This window comes from Symphodus melops (assembly GCF_947650265.1).
Source record: "Symphodus melops genome assembly, chromosome: 18".
In the NCBI taxonomy this organism is placed as follows: domain Eukaryota; kingdom Metazoa; phylum Chordata; class Actinopteri; order Labriformes; family Labridae; genus Symphodus; species Symphodus melops.
In genome coordinates, this window is record NC_136708.1 from 16,932,748 (window position 1) to 16,953,879 (window position 21,132).

Below are 21,132 nucleotides of genomic sequence, written 5' to 3' on the forward strand. Positions count from 1 at the left end.
CCAATCCCCCCTGACAGACATGCGCCATCTCCATCCCGATTGTTGGCTGAAAAAGTGGGCAGTTCAAGATTTTTTTTTTTTTTTATGTGTGACTTCACTTTCTCTGAACTCCCTCCTTTCCCTCGGAGCCTGGGAGTGTGTCGGACAACAGTCTCCAGCTCCCTCATACCTGCACACAGGATCCAGGGCTGATTTCCCCTCTGACGGGACAGACGCACTGCAGCATCCAGAGAGCAGCTGACGGAAAAATACTTTTTACTGCCAAGAAGTCAAACCAACCAGCATCAGCTGAAAGATGCTGCTCACAGGAACCCGGTAAGGTTTTTTTTTTTGTTTTGTGTTAATGAGACACACGAGGTCTATTGCGTATTTTCATGTTGAAGTTATTTTGGATTTCAAGTCACGATGTAATTTTAAAAAATGACCGTATTTAAGCTACCAGTTAATTGCACTAGAGTAGTTGCTTTCCTCAGGGGAGGTCCTGAAATTGTAGCCGGCAGTTTATTTTCTACCCAGAAAACAACACTGAAAGGGACTGACGCACTAAGTTAAGCATAACTTTTTCTAACTGGCTTTTAGAGTCTGCCTCTTGGTTTTCTGAGACCCCCCACTGTGTTTCAACAGCAAAGCTTTTAGATAATTAGATAGTTTCTCTTACCGTAAGTGCTCATTATTGTGCAACGATAGTAACGTAGGCTGTTGGCTGATTATTTTTTTCCACTCAGGTTGGCATGAGAATTGACCTAAACGTGAATGAAAAACAGGACAGACACTTGACCAAAATTCCTATGTGATTTTAATAACAAAGAAACAAATTTTTTAAATTAAAGTTTCTTTTTTTCTGGTAATAAAGCAAGGCTTAATTTAAGATCACAGACTTTGTTCTTGTGCCCTTGCAGGACACTTAAAGAGCTACTTAATAAGTGAAGTGCACATTTGGCCTCTTCTCTTCATTTGATCCTCCTCAGGGCTCAGGTAGACTCCATTAATGGACAGGTAGAGAGAGGGTAAAGGAGATAGCACACTTGAATGTCATGGTCTACTGGCTCTGTGGTCTGATAACAGCCATGGAGCAAATGAAACCCAAAGCAATGATTCTCTGGCCATTCCTGTCTGAATAATAGACAAAATTAGGTTACCTTGTCTGCTTTCATCATGATCATTAAGACTTTTCTGTTGACATTTTGCTTAATTCCTATAGAAAAAAAAAAATCCTCAGCTCCTCTATTGACAATGGATGTCTAAAGAGCAAATATATATTTTTGTAAATATATTGCCTGGTAAATATCAGATGCTATATGTTATATTGTTGCAATTCTTTCTGATTATTGGGCTTGTAGATATGGAACAATGGGGTTGGGGGTTGGGGGGAAGTGTTCTTCTTCTGTTAGAAAATCTGTTGCATAACTCATTAGATTTTGCCCCAATAATGTTCAGGAACCACATTTCTTTATGCATCTCCATCTATCCCACTTTCCCAGCCCAACACAGTTATGGCTGATGGCTGTTCAATGTGAGCCTGGTTCTGCTTGAGGTTTCTGCCTCTTAAAAGGCTGTTTTTCAACTTGCCACCACTGTAACTTTGCTAATTGTTGCCAAGTGCTGTGCTTAGTGTGGTTTAATGTTGGGTCTTATTGTCATTATGGTCTAGACCTGCTCTTTTTGAGTCTTTGTGTCTGCTTTCTCAAGTGTCTTGAGGTAACATCTGTTATGCATTGGTACTAAACAAAAATGTAAACATTTATTGATTGACTGTATATGACAGTTTAATTAGAAGTACAATCCTTACGTTTATAGAGCTTTAAGATAGAATTGGACTTGTAGTTTCCGGAGCATGTCAGAAATGAACAAGTCCATGAAGCTTTTGAGTTCATGACCATGATGAATACTGGCTGTAAAATGTTTAGAATAGCAGTAAATGTTCTAAAGTCTGGTTGTTTATTCCCTTCCTAATTGTCAAATAAAGCTGTTGTCGATAATGTGTGGTACTAAGTATCATATTATATTATAGAATGATGGCTACAGTGTAACTAGAAAAGTCAGAGCTAAATCCTGAAACAACCCCCTGGATCTATGGATCAAGAAGAGTTTTGAAAATGTTTTAAATTTTGAGAATTAAAATCTCAAATTGAATAGTTATTGCTGAAAACAACTTAGTTTCTCTTATATTCATGATTGTATCATCACTGATACAGAAAAGTGCTGAGACTTCCAGACCCGTTTTCTGGGAGTTGTGAATATGATGAGTCTTTGGAAGTGGAGCACACCTGAACACGGTCAGACGCCAGGAATAGATAAATGAACTGTCTCTTTGTTTTCCGGAGGCAGCACAGAGAAAATTCACAACAAAGTATCCATGCATGGTTAAAAAAAATGGTTTGCGTGCACAATCTGTGGTCAGGACACAGACTTTCTGAGTCAGGTCTGAGATCTGGGATTTGTTTGAAATAAACTCTTTCCCAGGATCATTGGTGGTCCTGGTTGATGACTCATCTGGTGGGTGGCTTTTCCAAATAGATCATCTTGTTTTGAGACAGATTGGGGGTAGTTGGTTTCAGCACAGTTTTAAAGATAAGTCCTATAATAAGTGACACTCAGTCACCCTTGGAGGCTGTTATGTTTGGATAGATTCATATAAGATGTGTTAAATTGAGATTCCTGTTGGTACAACTTTTATAAGACATTTCTTTCTGATTGGCCTTTTTCGTTTTTAGGATACAAGGAGAGTGTCATCAGCATATAAGAATAAGTAGGATCTGGTCCATGTTTTAGTTATGCAGAAGTCATAAAATGTGGTGTGTCTGTTGATTAACATTAGAATAGGGTTAGTCTTTGTATACCCTGAAAGGCAATTTGGCTTGCAACAGAGGTCAATACAGGAAATATAAATCATCGATGTACATCATATAAACCGCACAGGAACATATACATACATAAAAACACAACTCACATTAAAAGCATAATGATGGATGTTGAATTACACCTCTAACACTTTTTTTTTTTTTTTTAGCTTTTTCTTGTTCTTAAAAACAAGGAAACTTTATGAAAGTTGTAATTATTGCTATTATGTGTGATAGACACACAAAATTCATAAGTTTTCAAATTATGAACTTTCTTTTTATAGCGTCTTACATGAACACAGTTTTAGCAGCTTGGCTATTAACATGGTTCCACAGATGAGCCCAGTTTTCAAAATGCTTCATTTGTTTAGCCATCTCTGAATCTGCGTAATGCTAATAGATTTATATGAAAGAGGGATATGCTGCAGTGATTCAATACTGTTCTTGTTATAGATCACCAAAAAAAGTCATAAGAGCAGAAGATAACAATGAAATATGACTGGCATGAATTAAACCACTGACAGTTTGGACCATGACATGTGTTTAACAGCCTACCAACAGTTGCATCATGAACACAGTATGGTAAATGGGTAAAATGTACCAAAGTACCACTCAAACTCTTAATCTATTTAAACCAAATGTGTCATTACAGTTCTGAAAAAGCAAACAATTTATTTCAATTCAGTCCTCTCTTGCAGAAAGTTGTACCTCATGTGCTTCATTCCTTCATTGCACATTTTCTTGAAGCTATTTGTATCCATAAGTCAGTGTTTGGAGTTGAGAGCATAGGGATGGAGCCTAAAGACACATGTAGACATAGACTTGGACAAGAGTTCATCCCCATCCCCTTGAGAAAAGAAAATGACTGTGTATTCTAGAAAATCCCTGTCATATATCATCAGACTCACCATCACTGCCAAATCCAGTTCAAGTTCAGCAGTACATTAACCTTACATCAGTCAAACCAGAGTGTTTGCATATTCAACCTGGCTAATATGGGATTAGGAGTTATTTTCCTGAGTTTTGAGGAGATGAGGTTTGCCTGAATTGACCTTGGTGCAGAGAACTGCAGAGGCTCATCGCACCATGAAGTGAGCAAGCTTTTTAGTCACCAGTGCAGACCTCTGCAGTTGTGCCATGTTTACAATGGTTCTTACATGAAACCTTTAAATCAGCATGATGACCATAATGTTAGCTGCAGTCAGCAGGTGCAGTCTGGATTAGTGGATAATGTATTAGCTGCAGTTTGTAGATCTGTAAATGCTGTGGGTAGCATTGATTTTTATCTTGGCTTGCCCTCCTTGTTACTCTTATTAAAAGAGCAGAACTGCTGCAGAGTCCCTGGCGACAATGAGGCAAAAGACATCAATGAAAGTCAGATCTTACAAAGTCAGAACGCAGATTTTCTCACTAGTCATCCATCTAAATGCACAAAGTCGCATATAAGCACACTTCTATAACATTTCATACAGTGTTCAGTGTCTTAATGCTGCTCTGTTTGTACAAAGAGCTGCTCCAGAACGATTCTTAGTGGTTAAAAAAACTTCCACCCATGAAAAGAGCCAGAGAAAAGGAAAGAGAAAAAGCAGAGCAAGTGTGCCAGTGTCCCGTCCTTTAATTTTCCCTCGAGGCCCTTTGTGAAGGGAGTTGGTATGAAGTGAAAGCACAGTGTGCAGCTGTCCTCCTGGCCCACTGCTCGCTTTCTGTGAGGCGTTTTCTTGTCAAGAATACTAATAGTGATAGCAGCCCGTGTGGAGTCCACCCAGCTGGCGAGGAAACAGACAACAGTTTTATTCTGCCGTCAGACAAGGCCCTTTTTTAATTTGAAACAAGTTAGTGAGCTGCAATTGTGCCGACTCATACCAAGGATGTGTTTGATATAACATTTCAGAATTTGCTGGCTTCACTCAGGGCTTACTTTTGGTACTGACCCTGTTAATCTATTGTTTTTACTTATTCACACTGTACCATATTTTTTTACATGTACTGTAGCTAAGTATCAAGGTCTTTTAATATAAAGCATCATCTAGACAGAAACAAATTAGGCCAACACATTTCCATCCTTGTATTAACTTCTGTTTCTTCATTTTTCTTAACATTTGTCCATAAAGAGGCATTCAGGAGCTCAGGGCTTTATTGTAGGAGCTTTGATGACTTTAGCAATCATTAACAGTCGACAGATAATGTGGCTTCTCAGATTCATATTTTACATACTAAAAATTTGACCATTTTATATGAACATTTTAAAAATATTTATGTTCCACTTGATCATAATGAAACAAGAGGTGCTCATTATGTTACTGTTAAAATATTATTATCAATATAATGCTTTAGTACAGTAACTTAAGGGACATGTTTGTGCCTTAAATAAAGCTCACATTTCAATGCAAGAACATTTTCTTTTAATCAGTCATATGGTATTCTCTCTTATTATTACTATTTTTAGATCTTGATTGAAGATGTCCCAAAACAATGTTTTTCCTTTATATGGCTTGAATCCTTCAATGAATTAATCAACACTAAAACTGCTAATGCATTGACATTTAGTGGTAGAAGAAATGGAAGAAAGTTTTATTGGTCACCATAAGGAGGGAGCTTATGTGTAAAACTATAAAAAAAACTGTCAAACTGTACAAGGCTGCGATTGTTTTAAAAATGACATTCATATTGCTTTTTTTGGAAACTATAAAAGTCGTTGAATAAACGTTAAAGTTATGTAAAAAATATAAAATTCTACAGGCACTTCATCAGTCCTGAAAAGTAATTAGGATCTGTAGCACTGCTTTTGAATAATGAATGAACATTTGCAGCTTCATCATGGCCTCGTCAGGAGGTTGTGTGAGGTCACTGTGAGCGCTGCCATGCCTGCTGGGTTAATGACAGGGCCAGGCTGGTGATGGGGAGCTGGCAGGACGCCGTGGGTCTGAGACGCTGTGTCATTAGCTCCCGGAGGTGATGAATGGTTTGTGGTCAGGAGTCTATGCGCCCTGCTTCCCTCCGAAAAACCAGAGAAGCTGCTCTTTTATGCTTTCACTCTCGAGCTTTTAGATACATTTTCAGTGTCTCGTGGGACTTGTGTGTAGTGTTATACATGTTTTACTTTTTTTTCTCTTCAGAGGGTTTACTTCCTCGTGATGTTGCATTTTAAAAGATCATGATTGGAGTATTGGTATTTTGGTAGGCTTTTTAATCCTGATGTGTTTGTTTGATCTGTTACAAGGTTGACATTTTGACATCAGAAAACTTGATGTACTAATTTTGGCTCGTTTGTGTTCTTTTTTTTTTCTTGATGAATGAGATTTTTTCCTTGTCAAATGTACAATAAAATGAATAGCACTTTACAGAGGCATCACTCTAAATATAAAACACTTGTGATTCAAATTCTGTTTTCTAAAAAACAAGGCTCTGTCTAAAACGTGAAACTTACTGTGTTGGATGGTCTGCAATGACATTTTGAACAGGCTTTCATGCTCTCAAAAAGATAAATTCTTGACACTTTGGAGATCCTCAAAATATGTCTACCTCAACCACTTTTGAATGGATTGCCTTTACATTTGGTACAGACACTCATCTGTTGCTCAATTTGAACTAGCATTTCTGTGCCTTCTAGTCTAAGATGGTTAGGATTTATTTCAAAGCACGGCTGTGACTGCATGGCTGTGGACTCTTATCGTGTTCTAATAATATCTTCTCCCACATGCATTTTTTTGGTAAACTTGTTTGCTCTTTCCTACAAGGCGTGTCGTTCTTCCCCTTCTTCAGGTTGGAATCCATTTGTTTTTTTCAATCTTGATGTTTCAATGTGTGCAAAAGCTCATACAGCGAATTTAAAATGTGTTTGTTGTAACGTCAGCTCTGAAAAGTACAACCTGTATTTTAAGGAATGAAGATCATATCAGTGGCAAATTTAGGTGCCTAAAAGTCAGAGCAATGCTGGTAATGTCTGTACCACAAAAACTGTAACCATGGGCTGAATGTTGTATCACAAAGGTGTTCTGATTGGGACCTTTATTACAAAGATAAATCAGTGTTGTGCAGTCATTGAAACTTCTCACATGACCAGCTGAGCCAACACAATACATGACCTCCAGTAACAGAAGTTGCACTGCCTATTGAAGGTTAAACATGTGTGAAATCATTTTTTAGGACATGAAATAACCTGTGACCTTTCTTTCCCTTGACTTAACATTAGGAAGGCTTTATTCATCTTTTTCTTTTTATCTCCACAGACAGGTCCAAATACTTCCATTTCTCATAGCAGTCTGTCGCCTCACTTTGGCTTTCCCCACCCAAACTCCATCTGCATTTGGTATGTCAGTGTTTTCACTCTCTTTCAGTATTAATTTACATTCAGTTTTGAGTAAAGGCCAGAAAGGTGCATTTGAAGTAAGGCCATGATTCACTATTATAAAGAAAATTTCCTCTCTCTTCTTCTCGCTCTGTATTCTTTGTTTCCTGCAGACGATGTGCAGCAGCTCCAGGTGACAATTCCCCACTCAGGTCCGATTTCTGCCCCACTGGGAAGCTCCATCTCCATCCCCTGCCTGGTGTCCCTGTCCTCCACTCCCACCACCTCCTCCTCCTCTTCTGCCCCTGTTGAACCGCGGGTGAAGTGGACAGTGGTCATTGGAGGGGTGGAGACACAGATCCTGGTTGCGCGAGGTCAAAGGATAAAAGTCAACGAGGCGTACAGAGATCGCGCCGCCTGGCTTAACTACACCTCCTCCCCTGATGATCTGTCTCTTTGGTTGGGAGATGTACGCTCCAGTGACACGGGTCACTATCGCTGCGAGGTGCAGCAGGGCCTGGAGGATGCCAGCGACCTTGTACAACTCAAGGTCAAAGGTAACCAAATTAAAGATGGCAATCATAATTGTTCTGTTCTTGTGTGACAGGAGCGTTTTTATGATATAAATATACATTTATGCTTACATGTATTTTTGTGCATATTTGTTTGTCTAGGTGTTGTGTTCCACTATAGAGATGCTCTGGGCCGCTATGCATTCTCCTTTCAGCAGGCCCAGAGTGCTTGTGAATCCATTGGGGCTCAAATCGCCTCTCCTGACCAGCTACTGGCGGCCTATTATGATGGCTACGAGCAGTGTGATGCAGGCTGGCTGGCAGACCAGTCCGTCAGGTATCTCATCCTTCCTGTATCACCTTGTTTTAAGTTAACGCTATTGTATTTAGGTCTGCCTCAATGCATAAGCTATATTTTGTAGGCGATAGCTCCAGGTGCCACTTTCTGGAGGGTTGCCATCTTAAACCTTGACATTCTGAATGTAGTCCTGTATGTAGCCTAATGGTAAATTTAAGCACAGTTGGATGGAAAACTTCTCTGCTTTGCTCCCAACACATTCACTGCAGTCTTGTGAAAATCACTCCACAGTATAAGAAAAACTCCCACTATTGTAGTTTCTTTTCTATAAACATCTTGTCATTTACAGTTTGATGCTTCTCACTGTTATTGAGATGGTGCTTTTGAATTGTCATTCTGAAGGGAAAGTGGAAAAAACTAAACAGGCAAGCACTGCAAGGAAGGTCAGTGGTGTGGTTGTTAGAACTGCAATCTCCCAGTAAGAAGGTTCAAGGTTCTCATCTCTGGCAGAGCCTTTCTTTGTGAAGCTTGGATGGCCTGTCTCTTTTCCCTTTGTTATCTGGACCAGGCTTTTGAATTGCCACACTGATGGTAAAGTGTGAAATCCTAAGTGAAAGGCAGGCCAGTGGTGTGGTGGTTAAACTTTCCCACTCACAATGAAGACCAGGGTTTGAATCCCGGCAGGGGACTGTCCCTGCGTAGTTTGAATGTCCTTTCTTTCTCACATTGAAGTCAGGAGGATGCTTATGAATGATAAAAACCTCGCCTTGGGCGCTAAAACTCTAAAAGAGTCAGTCCAGCTGTAAATTAGGAAAAATTCTATTCTTTGTTTTAATAGTTTTATCTGTGTCTAATAAAATAATGCGGGATCTATTTTTTAACCCTTTAGGCACATTTTAGCCTAAATTGTAGCTCTGAAAAAGAAGGTATTGCCATACATTTTAACTCTGGGGTTAAAAAGTTTATAAACAGGTGAAATATTCAAGAATTTTGTTTCTGTTTTTTCAGGTATCCAATCCAAGTTCCGCGTGAGGGTTGCTATGGAGACATGGATGGCCAACCAGGAGTGAGAAACTATGGGACAATGGATCCAGATGATTTATATGATGTTTACTGTTATGTAGAAGACATTGACGGTGAGAACAATAATGACTTTCTGAAGTTCTTCCTTTTGTAGCGTTCAGGTAAAAAAAAAACAGAACTAAGCGCTTCAAATCAAAGCTAATCTATAGATTGGACGATATTCACATCTTAACTAAAAGCTAAAATATTTTCTGTTTTTAGGGGAGGTGTTTCATGACCCCATCCCACAACAGTTGTCATTTGCCGAAGCACAATCTTTCTGCAAAGCAGCAGGTGCACAGCTGGCTACAACTGCACAGCTGTATTCTGCTTGGAGTAAAGGTCTGGATTACTGCAGCCCAGGCTGGCTGTCAGATGGCAGTGTTCGTTACCCCATATTGACCCCGAGAGAGCGCTGTGGAGGCCCATTAGCAGGCGTCAAAACTCTGTATCGCTTTATCAACCAAACTGGCTTCCCGGAGCCTTCCAGCCTTCATGATGTTTATTGTTTCAGAGGTGAGTGTTTGAATGCAAACTGATACCTGTTAGGACATCACACTGTTCTTCAGAAAAAAAGGTAGAGCTTTAGAAACATATGTGTTAGTTAAAATATATCAATGTGTATTCAATTCAACCTTGAGGAGGTAGTTCAAGAATATAAAGAAAGAGAAAGACATAGAGCTGGGCTTTACGTATTTCTTACCTAAATTAATCTGTCCTCTGCAGACAGCAGAAATGATCATACCGACTCTCCCCGGGACTATGAGGCCACAGAGCCAGAAGACATCAGCCAAGATGTTGTTATATTATTGGAAACAGATCAAGAGCTCAAACTGAACAATCACGCTGAACAGGTGGAACTTAAAGCACAAGGAGTGCTTGAATCTTCTCCCCTTTTCTCCAGTTCTTCCACCGAGGACAATCTTATCCACACTCAACCAACAGAAATGTTAGACACAACAGAGACTCCCTTTGACAACACACCTACAATGGACCTCCTTCAGAGATTCAATGAAACTGTATTTCCTACTGAGATGAGCCATGACTTCCAGCATCCTACAGCACCAATGAACATCACTATCAGCACAACAGAAACCTATGATTCTGCACAAAACACATCATTACTACCTAGTGCTTTCAATGAGACAGATTCTAAAAACAACTTCAATTTTACCTTCAACCAACCTGAGCCAGAAAACGCCACAGGCATCCCTGTACTATCATTTGAACAAAACCAGACAGTCACGGCTTCTGAAGAGAACGCAACACTATTTGAGAGACGACTAGATTCCCCAGAAATACGTGATACCGACTTGAACTTTGACAAAACACATGCCAATTACAGTGACACAGACAGCAACCATACTAATGAGCAGAGTCTCTGGGAGGTGACTCTTATGACCCTTGAGCCCATGGTTCAGGTGGAGCTGCAGGAGGCAGACGTAGAAGATGCTGTGCAGTTATCTGTCTCAACTCAGGCCTCAAGAGGAGAAGAAGAGCTTGTTACCAGCACAGCACAAACAACACCATCATCCATGCAGGACTTCTCTTCGTTGTGGGTGAACCTGGAAGGGTCAGGAGATATTTCTGAAGGTATGGAAAGCATATATTTAAATATGCAAAAGAACAAACATTAATTTCTTTAAAAATGTATTCAACTTTATTATTATTTACCGTAGTCTTGTGAAGAATGATTCATTCAACACTGTAACCAGCAGATGGTTAGATTCACGTTGCTTATCAGAAAGAAAAAGAACGGGTTAAGCCTGACACTGTCTCCACTAGCACAGTTTTAGCTTAATGAGTAAGATGTCAGATTTTGTTTGCTAAAAAAAAAGATTATGGTATAACTAAATGGTGTGCTTTGTGGCAATAACTTCTTAGCTGGGAGTAGGGACTCTGGGTAGTCATCACTGAAAAGTTGAAGAGCAAACAGTGGAGACTGCTGGCCAGAAATTGTCCAGAGCATTTACCATGTTCACATGGATGCCCATTATCCTCTCACATCAGGCTCAGTGCATGAGGCCTAATGATGTTATGATGTGGCACTGCTGTGTTTCAATTTGTAGCTAGTATAATCTAAGCTCATCTGACAATCACTTGCATTTCTCTTCTTAAATAATGAGCAATTGAAATGTGTGATATATGTAACACCGCTATCTTAGGGCTGTCAACAATCTTGTTTATCATGAAATATCAACATATTTCTCCCCCGCTTGTCTCTTATCATTGTCTTTTTAGTTGGTAATCAATCATGATCAACTGTCAGATTACTTTAATTTCTATAAGTGACAACCTGGAACACAGCAGTACCACATAATTACAACATTTTAGCCATCCATCAGGGGTTTGACACCAGAAGGAAATGTTATATGAAAATGCTCATTAAGCTTTTCTCATCTGGTACTGATAAAAAGGATAAAAAAACCTAAGTTGTTTTTTGGTTAGCTGTTGTTTTATTTCCTTATGATAGTCCTCGAGCTATCAAAGTCCAGTTAGCAGTCTCTCAAAATGCAAGATTGGAGTGTAACAGTGTGCTGATCCAACTTCTAGCGCATATTTCACAACACTTTTTTTTAAACTTTTATACATTATTTAACAATTCCCAAATTCTAATAATCATATTTTATGTGTTTTATAGAGAGTGACGTTGACATGGAAGCAGTCCGCTTAAGTCCCACATCCACTTCTGGCTCAACAGCTGATTTGACAAGCTCTGTATCTTCAAGCGGTGATTCTTCAGAGCCTCGTACAGCACTGTCTGATCCAACAGTCTCACCTGGGTCACATCCTTCAGATAAAATGGGCCTCTCCACAGCATCACCACTCTGGGAGTCCTCTATTTTTAGGCAGGAAGGAAGTACAAGCTTAGAAAATCAAGATGCAGTTACTGTGGAAAGTGAAGAAAAACTGCACCCAACAAAATCTGAAGACAGCCTCCTCTCTGGAGTCATTTTGTCAACTATTGAGACCATAGAGAGCTCAAATACTTCTCAGTTGCCGACTGAACAACCCACAGCGCTGTATCAAACATCAGGCTACAGAGTGTTTTTAGATATGATCAACAGGTTCGAAGAGGCAAGTGGGAATGAACCTAGTATAATCACTTCAATCCTTGGAGAAGACATTAGAATTTCTCCAATGAAGGAAGAGGATGTTACAGGAAGTCCAAATCTTGAAGACGACGAAGCAAAGGTTGTTCCAACTCTTGAAGAGAAAGCTGAAGTCTTCTCTGTACTAGACAAAGAAAGTAATGTTACCCAAATCATTGAAGAAGCTAACATCACCCTAACACTTGAGGAGGAAAGTATCATTGCCCCGACACTTGAGGGGAAAGATGAAGTGTCCCCAACTCTTGCCTATGTAGGAGAAGCTAGCATTGCCCCGACCCCTGAAGAGGAAGGTGAATTGTTCCCTACCCTTGTCCCTGAAGGAGAAGCTACAAGCCCTGAAGATGAAATTACAATAGCTAAAAACTTTGGTGAGGAAGCTAACATTCCTCCAGCTCTTGAAGAAGAAGCTAATTTTACTCAAGTAATTGACGGAGAAGCTCATGGTACCACAAGTCCTGAAGAGGAATCTAACTTTGCCAAACCAACTGAAGGCGAAGCCAACAGTGCCCAAACTGAAGAAGGAGATAACATTGTCCCAACTCTTGAAGAAGAAGCTAGCATTACCCCACCATTTGAAGAGGACTTTACTGTTTTTACTCTTGATTCACAAACATCAAACTGGGCTTTGGGGATAACCACAACTGGACCCCAAGAGAGAATGAATGATCTAGAGTACAGCACAAAATCCCCCACCCTGACCTCAACAACTTCTCCAAGTTCCTCCTCAAGTACAACACTCACTTCTGCTAGCACAAAGAGTCCTACCACAATTAAGACCACTACACACTGGTCCATCCGCTCCTGGAGCCCGACCACCTCAAGACAGAGTGATTTCCACAGGACGACCGAGCCCCCAATGGCGACGGCCTTCATGCCACCAGTGGATCAAGGTCTGGTCGATGTTGAGTTTAGTCTCACCCAGCCACCCACCCTGCTTATATTGCCCAATGAGAGGGCAGCTGTAGGCGGCACAGGGAAAGCTTCAGGTAATGTTAAAGCCACTTTTATCAGCCTAACTGTCCTCCTGCTACTTGATGCGACAGTGCACTAAATTCCCTGGTCTGTCCTCTGCCCCAACCTGCTCTGCTCCATTTTCTTTTAAACACCTCCCCTCCTTTTCAAATGACTTCCCATGTTTGTTTCACTTGTTGTCTCAGAAAGCCCACTCACACTTCTGACTTCTCTCGCTCCCCCTTCCTCACTTCTCTCCTTGTGACTCCACCTCCCCCTCAAGATACTCATACAGAGACAGCTCCCATTTGACATTTGTCTACAGCCCACTTTTGTTATGCATTATGTTTTCTTCCTCATCCAAAGACTGACTTCTGTGAAGTACTGTTACATACTCGTATGTTTATGAATGAGTGTGTGAATTTGGTCATTTTCTGTGAGAGTAATGGTTTGGCAAACTCATTATCAGCTAATTTCGGCACCAACAAGTGCACATTTTTTCCCCACTATGTCTTTTAAAGAAACGTAGGAGAAACCTTATTTAAACATACCGCTAGTTGATTTACGGATAAAATATTGATTGCAACAGCTGTTTTGCTTTACTAGCATTGAGTACACATAGTGGAGCAAAACATTAGGTTAGAAATGGAATGCCTCTTGTCCAATCAGATAACTTGGTCAGAACTAACCGTTGTATAATTAGTCTACAAATGTCAGGTTGCCAAGAGTTAAATCTTTTAGCACCAGAAGCACAGTTTTTTTATGTTTATCAGCACAAATGTTGTTCAGTATTGATTTAGTGTTAATGGAAGCATTTGGAAATAACTTTTAAATGTTTTTCATAGGATATAAATGTTTCATACTTCAGTCATGTTCTATTGTTTTAATCATAATCTCGCAAGGTTTGTACCATTCTGTGTTTTAAGAGGAATGATAAAGTCTAATGTGTTTTGTCTCATCACAGTTGATGACTTTGTTGTTTGGTTCTATTTTATTATGAAATGTTGTAGTTTAGCTAAATAAATGGCAGCTGCAAAGAGAGGTATGGGAGACAGATTTTTATCTATTAAAAAATCAAAATTAGACTTGATTTTAAAAAAAGTCAAATTTTTAAATGATTAGTTCAAATGACGCCGCATCACAAAACAGATTTATTCTCTACTGGTAGTACTTTTTTTTTTTTTTTTTTAAAACAAACATTCTCATTTATTTATTTATTTAAGTATAAGAATATTGCACAAATTGGAGCATGCAGTTACTCTTTTCAGATTTATTTGTTGTTTTAGCCTCAATTTTTGTGAGCAGCAATGTGTATATATTCTGTTCATGTTAATGGGATGGAGACTAAGCAGCTGCAGAGAAAGGCAGAGAAGACATCTGGAAAGCAAACAATCAATGAGTACTCTCAATGACTAACCACCCATTGTAACCTACAGGGCAAGTCAAAGTCATCTTTATTGTCAACTTTTTCCATACATACTAGACGTACAGAAAAATCAAAAAATCGTTTCTCTACAAACAATGGGGCAAACTGTAATAGTTTGGTTTGTACCATAGTATACAAAAAAAATAAAAATAGAAAATACAAATTAAGATGTGCAAAATACAAATACAATGTGCACAAGACGTCAATTTAAAAATACAGCGCAACAACAACAAATGTGCATGGACTTGAACTGAATATAAATATATACTGTATACATAAGGCACCTACTTCTTAAAAAAGCTCCAGTGTCCAGGCAAGATATGGTTGTGCGCTTTTAGAGACAAAATACAAACATTAATATAAGGTAGAATAAGGGGGTCAACGTTTGTTATTATTGTAAAGATCCCAAACCAAAATAGTGATTTTTTTTTACAATTGTACATCTAATTCTCTTTTGACTGTCTTTCTAACGCAGTGATTACCTCTCTTACACACTCTCTGATACAAACAAAAATCTCTTAAGGAGAGGTATGTGAGTGTGCAGTGTAATGACAGACACCACAACGTTCTTGTTTATAGGGTGTCAAAGGGGAACAAATAAACCAAATCACATTGTAAATGTTTAATTTTAGTTTGGACACATGTGTCTCCTTTTACTTTTTTCCCCCCTCTTCAAGTTTTGAAAAAAATCTACTGAAACAACAATCTCTGAATGTCAACTCCCTGACAAGGTTACTGGGACTATTTTTGCTTCTATGCTCAGGTGAAAACTACATTGTAGTAGCCTAGTAGAAGTAATAAACAACTTTGATGGAAGATGACTTAAACTACAGCTGAGCTGTTACACACTCTTAGATATGCTGATGATTTTTTGTCTAATGACCATCGCAGAGATGGTTTACAGGAGCGGAGTCACAGCAAATCATTCTTTTCCCTCAGTAAAATGTTCTAATATTGCTAACACAAATTACAGAGTTTCATTTACTGTAAATTTTATTCAGCAGAGTTGACTTAAACACAGCCCCAAACTTCTGCAAATTGAACTAAAACTACATGGTTGGAGTGTAGACATCTATGTTGTGGTCTTGTTGGTATAGTAGACAGTATCTCCGCCTGCCATGCGGTAGACTTGGGATTGATCCCATGACAGGACAGTTATACTTTATAGTAAAAAAAAAAAAAAAAGAAGAAGAAGAAAAGAAAGAAGAATACAGAAAACAAACAAGAAAGAAAATGTGGAGTCAAAGTGGACAAGAAGAAGACAGAAGATGTCCTGCTGAGTTTGGGCTCTGCTTTTGTCGTCTGCCGCCCTCTGTTGGTTGACATGCATACTGCAGCTTCAACAGGATGTATACTGCAATATGTCACAAATAATATATTATCTGCATCAATTACAAGCTTTGAAAAAAAAAAGTTAACATACTTGATTAATTATACACACAGACTGTCCCCTCTCAAGTAATTCAGGCAGCAGGATAATCTGAGCTGACCTTTCTTTGATTTCAGATGCCTGCGTGGGAGACCCCTGTCTCAATGGAGGAACCTGCACTGAGCGAGATGGGCAGATTCAGTGTCTCTGTTTGCCATCATATGGAGGAGACTTCTGTCAGACTGGTAAGCTTTCTTTCTATTGTCATTTTTGTCAAACTAGTATGGAAGCTGGGTTCATTTTGTGCAAATAAATAAAGGGTTCAGTAAAGTACCAAAGGGCTGCAGCATAAACAAAATGACTCTAAACCTTTAGAAGATACGTTAATGCCTTGTCCCTTCCCTACATTATGATGTTTTACAGATGAGGAGCAGTGTGAACCAGGTTGGGATAAGTTCCATGGTTTCTGTTACCGACACTTCAGCCAGCGTCTGAGCTGGGAGGTGGCGGAGCAGCACTGTCGCATGCTGGGAGCTCACCTGGTGTCCATCATGACCCCTGAGGAACAGAGTTACATAAACAGTGGGTTCTGATCACCATGATGATTCATCCTCCACTATGAGTGATAAATGTAGGGAAAGGCTCTTGATCACAGAATCAATTGTACTTATGTTTCTTATCAGGCAACTACAAAGAATACCAATGGACGGGTTTAAATGATAAAACCATTGAGGATGATTTCCGCTGGTCTGATGGGAATCCACTGGTAAGGAATATTATAAAACAAGACTTTAACATAACTTTACAAAGAATGTGCTGGAAAACTGAAATAATGTTCACACTTTTATCACAAGATTAGTTAACTATTTGTGAAATTATTGCAAAAAAAACCCAAACCATAGTAGAGAAAAAACTCCAAGGATTAGAGAGGGCTTTAGCTTTATTTAGACTTTATGAAGTTGTGTGAAGGCTAAGATCCCTAAACCTGACCCACACTAGGTAGTAAAAGTGAAGATCGCTTCTTCAGCTAGGTCATGTACTATTTTGACAGTCAAAGATTTGGGAAAATAAGCACATTTTGTAATTCCATATCAAAGAAGTTACTTTTATCAATGCAATCTTTGTCTCCCCTGTCCATTCAGCTGTATGAGAACTGGTACAAAGGGCAGCCAGACAGTTATTTTCTATCTGGAGAAGACTGTGTAGTGATGGTGTGGCACGATGACGGACGCTGGAGTGACGTTCCCTGCAACTATCACCTTGCATACACTTGCAAGAAAAGCACCTGTGAGGAGTATAGATTGGACATTTACAGATTCTCTATCAGGGTTTCAACTCCTCTTTACATCACTGAATACTACTTGAGCTGAAATGTCTTCTCTTTTCTAACAGCCTCTTGTGGTCCACCACCAAAGCTTCGAAACGCCTCCATTTTTGGAAAAGTTCGACAAAGATATGAGACCAATGCAGTCGTGCGTTATCACTGCGCTCAGGGTTTCCAGCAGAGACTGAACCCTGTGATCAGGTGTCTGTCTGCAGGCAGGTGGGAGAGGCCCCAGATCCTCTGCATCCCTGGTAAGATATGCGATAAATAAACCTTTATTCAAATAATTTTGAATTGTATTTAGGGTACTGTGTGTCACATTTAAACGAGATGTGTAAAACATGTTTTACTTTATCCATTAACAATTTCTGGTAGTTGTGATTCTGGATTTCATGTTTCTCATTGTCAAAACCCCCATATAAAAAAATCAAGACAACTAATATTTATCCTACATACAAGTCTATGCATACAAAACCTAAAATATTTACACCTTAATGCACCTTTGTCCTTCAATACAATCTTTAATACTGTTTTCAAATAATATTTTAGAGGCCAGGGGTCCAACACAGCACCATGAGATGACGTCTCAGCCCAGCAGAGACTTTGCTGCCCTTGATGACCATCATGAAGCTGTTAAAGAGGCACCACAGTACTGGGACATCAGGTTCTAAATCACAGCCACGTTTTCCTTGTCTTCATTTTTTAATCTCTGCTGTTGTAACTTGACATGGTGTGAAGAATTTAGGCTTTTATCAATGAACAAACAGGACAACGTGAACCATATGAGAGAGACAAACTGAAGAAGCCTGAGTGCACAGACAGGCTTTTTTTCTTTTGTGGAAGTGTAAAGCATCCGAGTTTTCCTTTAGAATATTTTCCACTGTGTTTTGGTCTTGGGACTGTACGAGTTTGATGTAGTGTCTATCAGCCTTAAAAAAAAATTAAGTGAGTCCTTTTCATGAAAAGAAATACTGTAACGAGTGATTCTCCTTACTGTGTCAGTTCCTTCTTACTATGGTGCTAAAGTTTTCAAGATCTTTTCTACCCAGCAAATATTTGTAATCTTTTTTTGTGATTGAGGTGTAGACAAAAGTCCCTGTTGTTTAAAAAAAAAAAGTCAAAGAATTTAAGGACTCCAAAGCACAATTTCAATGATTGCTGTATTTGCTTTTACACATCTGATAGCTGTCTACATATTCCTAGGAGAAACCTTTTATTTCCAGCAGACACAGTTTTGTTCGTCAGCTTTATGTTGTAATAAAGTTTTGTAGAACAGAGCGAAGAATAAATTGTTCTCTTATTTTACCCCAAGCACCGTGTCTGTTCATCATTTCATGTTTCAGTGGACATAGACTCACTCACAGACAGGCAACAAAAGAGAAACCTTTTTTGGTTATTACAGTTTTGATCAACAGAAATTGAAAACCTTTCTAGAACAGAGGAGTTATTGACAACACTTATATAGATTGTGTCGATGGCACAAGTAAATTAAGAAATAATCCTATGTAAATAGCCCATATATGGCAATAAACTGTAAAGCCTGCATGTTTAATTGGAGTAAAAACACACACACGCACATTGGTTATTAACTAGACTTATTTTGGTCGTTTTAAAGATTACCTGATTTTTGTGTCGAGTTTAATCAGATGATAAATTTAATACAGGTAAAATAAGGCCAGGTGACAGACACGTCACTTGCGCATGCGGCAGTTAAAAGCGACAGCAATATTACGTCACGGTTTCGTCATTCAGGAAATTGAGGGAAAGCAAGAAGAACCGTGAACACAAAAGTAAGTTTGTTTATGATTTCATATGTGCTTTGGAAGTTGTTTAATGTTCCTACTGCTTAAACCTTACATTTTTAAGAAACGAAGAAGAAACGTGTAATGTGGAAATATTGTGTCAATGAGTTCCCTTCACGTGAGCCAGTAGTCGTAGGTGTGTAGTCTACATAAGATAGATAAGGTGCAGAAACACCTGAATCGTTGCAGCCTCCCACCTTCAAATCATTTATTTAACTCATGAATGAGCTCTTAATTAAATAGCGTCCTTTAATTCATAGAGCAACGGTAACTACCACTTGTTTATTTGACTCTTTTTAAAATTAATATAATTTTCTAATGAAACTTTGAGGATTTTATTTTGCTTGCAGTTTGTTATGACAATAGTCAACATATTCTACCACCAGATGGCATCATTGAGCCGTAATGCGTCTGATCGGCAGCGAACATGTGATGGAAAGAGGATGGTGAGATGTCAACTCGCCCTTTACTCTGTCCACCTTAATAACCCCATATACCTGAGATAGCTGTGCATTTTAGAAACGGTTTAACACCTTTTTGTTAAACCTGCTGATAACTATGAAGGCAGATAGCAAAAAAAAAAGAAAAACCTCTCTGTCTACTGTATTTATCATTTTGTCATCAACGACTTTGAATCCCTTTAATTTCTTCTTAACTTCAAAGATTTATAAACATTGCACATCGGTCAACAACGTCAAAGTTGATGCAACACCAGGAGCAGAAATGTATCACCTATTTGATGGTTTTTGCATTATGCAGTCAATGAACCTTTAATTTATCTAGCTGTTGTATTTGTGCTAAACCCATTAACCGATTCTCCCCCAAAAAACAATTACTTAATTTGTGTTTATTCATTCTTTATTTAGAAAATAAACAAACAAAGTAAATTATTTGTATCAACAGGAGTTGACCCTAAAGATGTTCCAGTTGAATCTCCTGCACCAATGCAACTATACATGAATGCATTATGATGTTATATCATCAGACAACTATTAGAGAGAAGCAGAGACTATAATAAGTGAATTACATAGCAGAGTAAAAGATTTAGAAAATGAGCAAACAGGAACTTGAAGGAAACTAAAAAACATAGAATGATAGGCTATGCAAAATAAAATTCAATAGTTTTTTACATTTTCAACATTAATTTAAATTTAAAAACATGCAAGGGCTTTTTCATGTGAAGGTGAATGTAGATCTATTTTCTCTCAGCATCTTGTCAATAAGCAATGTGTAACCCCTAAAACAGATCCACATTATTTCAGCTGAGTTGATAAAAATACAAGCTGCTCCCCTGGTGTGCTGCACTTTCATGCAACCTTAGGCCCCTCTGGCTGGGCACAATCAACAAAGGTGGATCATCATTATCAGACCTGATCATAGGTTGAATTCATAGAGCAGTGCGGTGTTCAGAGACGTGTCCCTACCCCTGTTCTCAGGCCTTCAATGGCGTCACGCAGCTCAGCCTGAATGCACAGATCTGCTGTCCGTCCCCTCCGTCATAGAGCCGATAACACAGCTCCAGATGGGGGCGTATTGTGGCCTGTGACCCCGAAGGTCACAAGGTCAGAGCAGAGTGAACATAGGCCAGTCGTTAAGGACTCCTTGTGGAGTTCCTCTTTCTTCTGCAGGACGCGTGGCTCGCTAATTGAGGGCCCACCTCCCCAAACCCCAAGTGCGAGGTGCTTGACACCCGAAAATGACCGCTGGTGTTAACCACCGGAAGAGAAGGGAGGAGTAGGGGAGTGAAAAGGAGTGCGTTATTATCAATATGAATGCGTTGCTAGGGCAGTGAAAAAGAATTTCGGCAAAGTCCACCTTTAGATTAATTTGTTTTTTTCAACTAAGGACAAAAAAAAAAAAAAAGGATTTGTCGTCAGAGTTTTTGATCTTTAATGTTCTGTCAGTAAAGATATATTGATGGTTTCTAAACTGAACCTGCAGCCTCATCAATATGTTTCTTATATTCATGGCCCACATTCATCTCTAACCAGCTGAAGAATTACAGTTTTGTGTCGCAGTTTAAATCAGTGCAAGGCGACCTGAACCGATTTTAAATGGAAACGGAAATAGATTTTCGAAAGAATAAATTGCTAATAATGGGACAACATTGTGTGCCTTGGGTAAGATCTGTGAGCCGGTGTGAAGAA

At 39.1% G+C, this 21,132-nt stretch overlaps 1 protein-coding gene across 1 annotated transcript; it reads left to right on the forward strand.

The window, feature by feature from the left end:
• Window positions 1-70: 70 nt before the first annotated feature.
• On the forward strand, window positions 71-18,488 carry LOC306839331 (brevican core protein-like). Its single transcript, XM_079367958.1, has 14 exons — window positions 71-315; window positions 7,070-7,149; window positions 7,302-7,685; window positions 7,803-7,977; window positions 8,947-9,074; window positions 9,223-9,516; window positions 9,727-10,593; window positions 11,642-13,099; window positions 15,997-16,104; window positions 16,283-16,441; window positions 16,543-16,625; window positions 17,002-17,146; window positions 17,252-17,434; window positions 17,733-18,488. Exons 1-14 carry the CDS (start codon window positions 296-298, stop codon window positions 17,852-17,854), a joined length of 4,206 nt encoding a protein of 1,401 aa, XP_079224084.1. The 5' UTR covers window positions 71-295; the 3' UTR covers window positions 17,855-18,488.
• The last annotated feature ends 2,644 nt before the right edge of the window (window positions 18,489-21,132 follow it).

What these genes read in the sequence shown, in the direction of transcription:
- LOC306839331 (XM_079367958.1), top strand. Translation starts at nt 296, where the DNA reads ATGCTGCTCACAGGAACCCG. An exon ending in TGATGTTTATTGTTTCAGAG is followed by an intron (nt 9,517 to 9,726) that starts GTGAGTGTTTGA and finishes TGTCCTCTGCAG; the next exon opens with ACAGCAGAAATGATCATACC. An exon ending in GGTCTGATGGGAATCCACTG is followed by an intron (nt 16,626 to 17,001) that starts GTAAGGAATATT and finishes CTGTCCATTCAG; the next exon opens with CTGTATGAGAACTGGTACAA.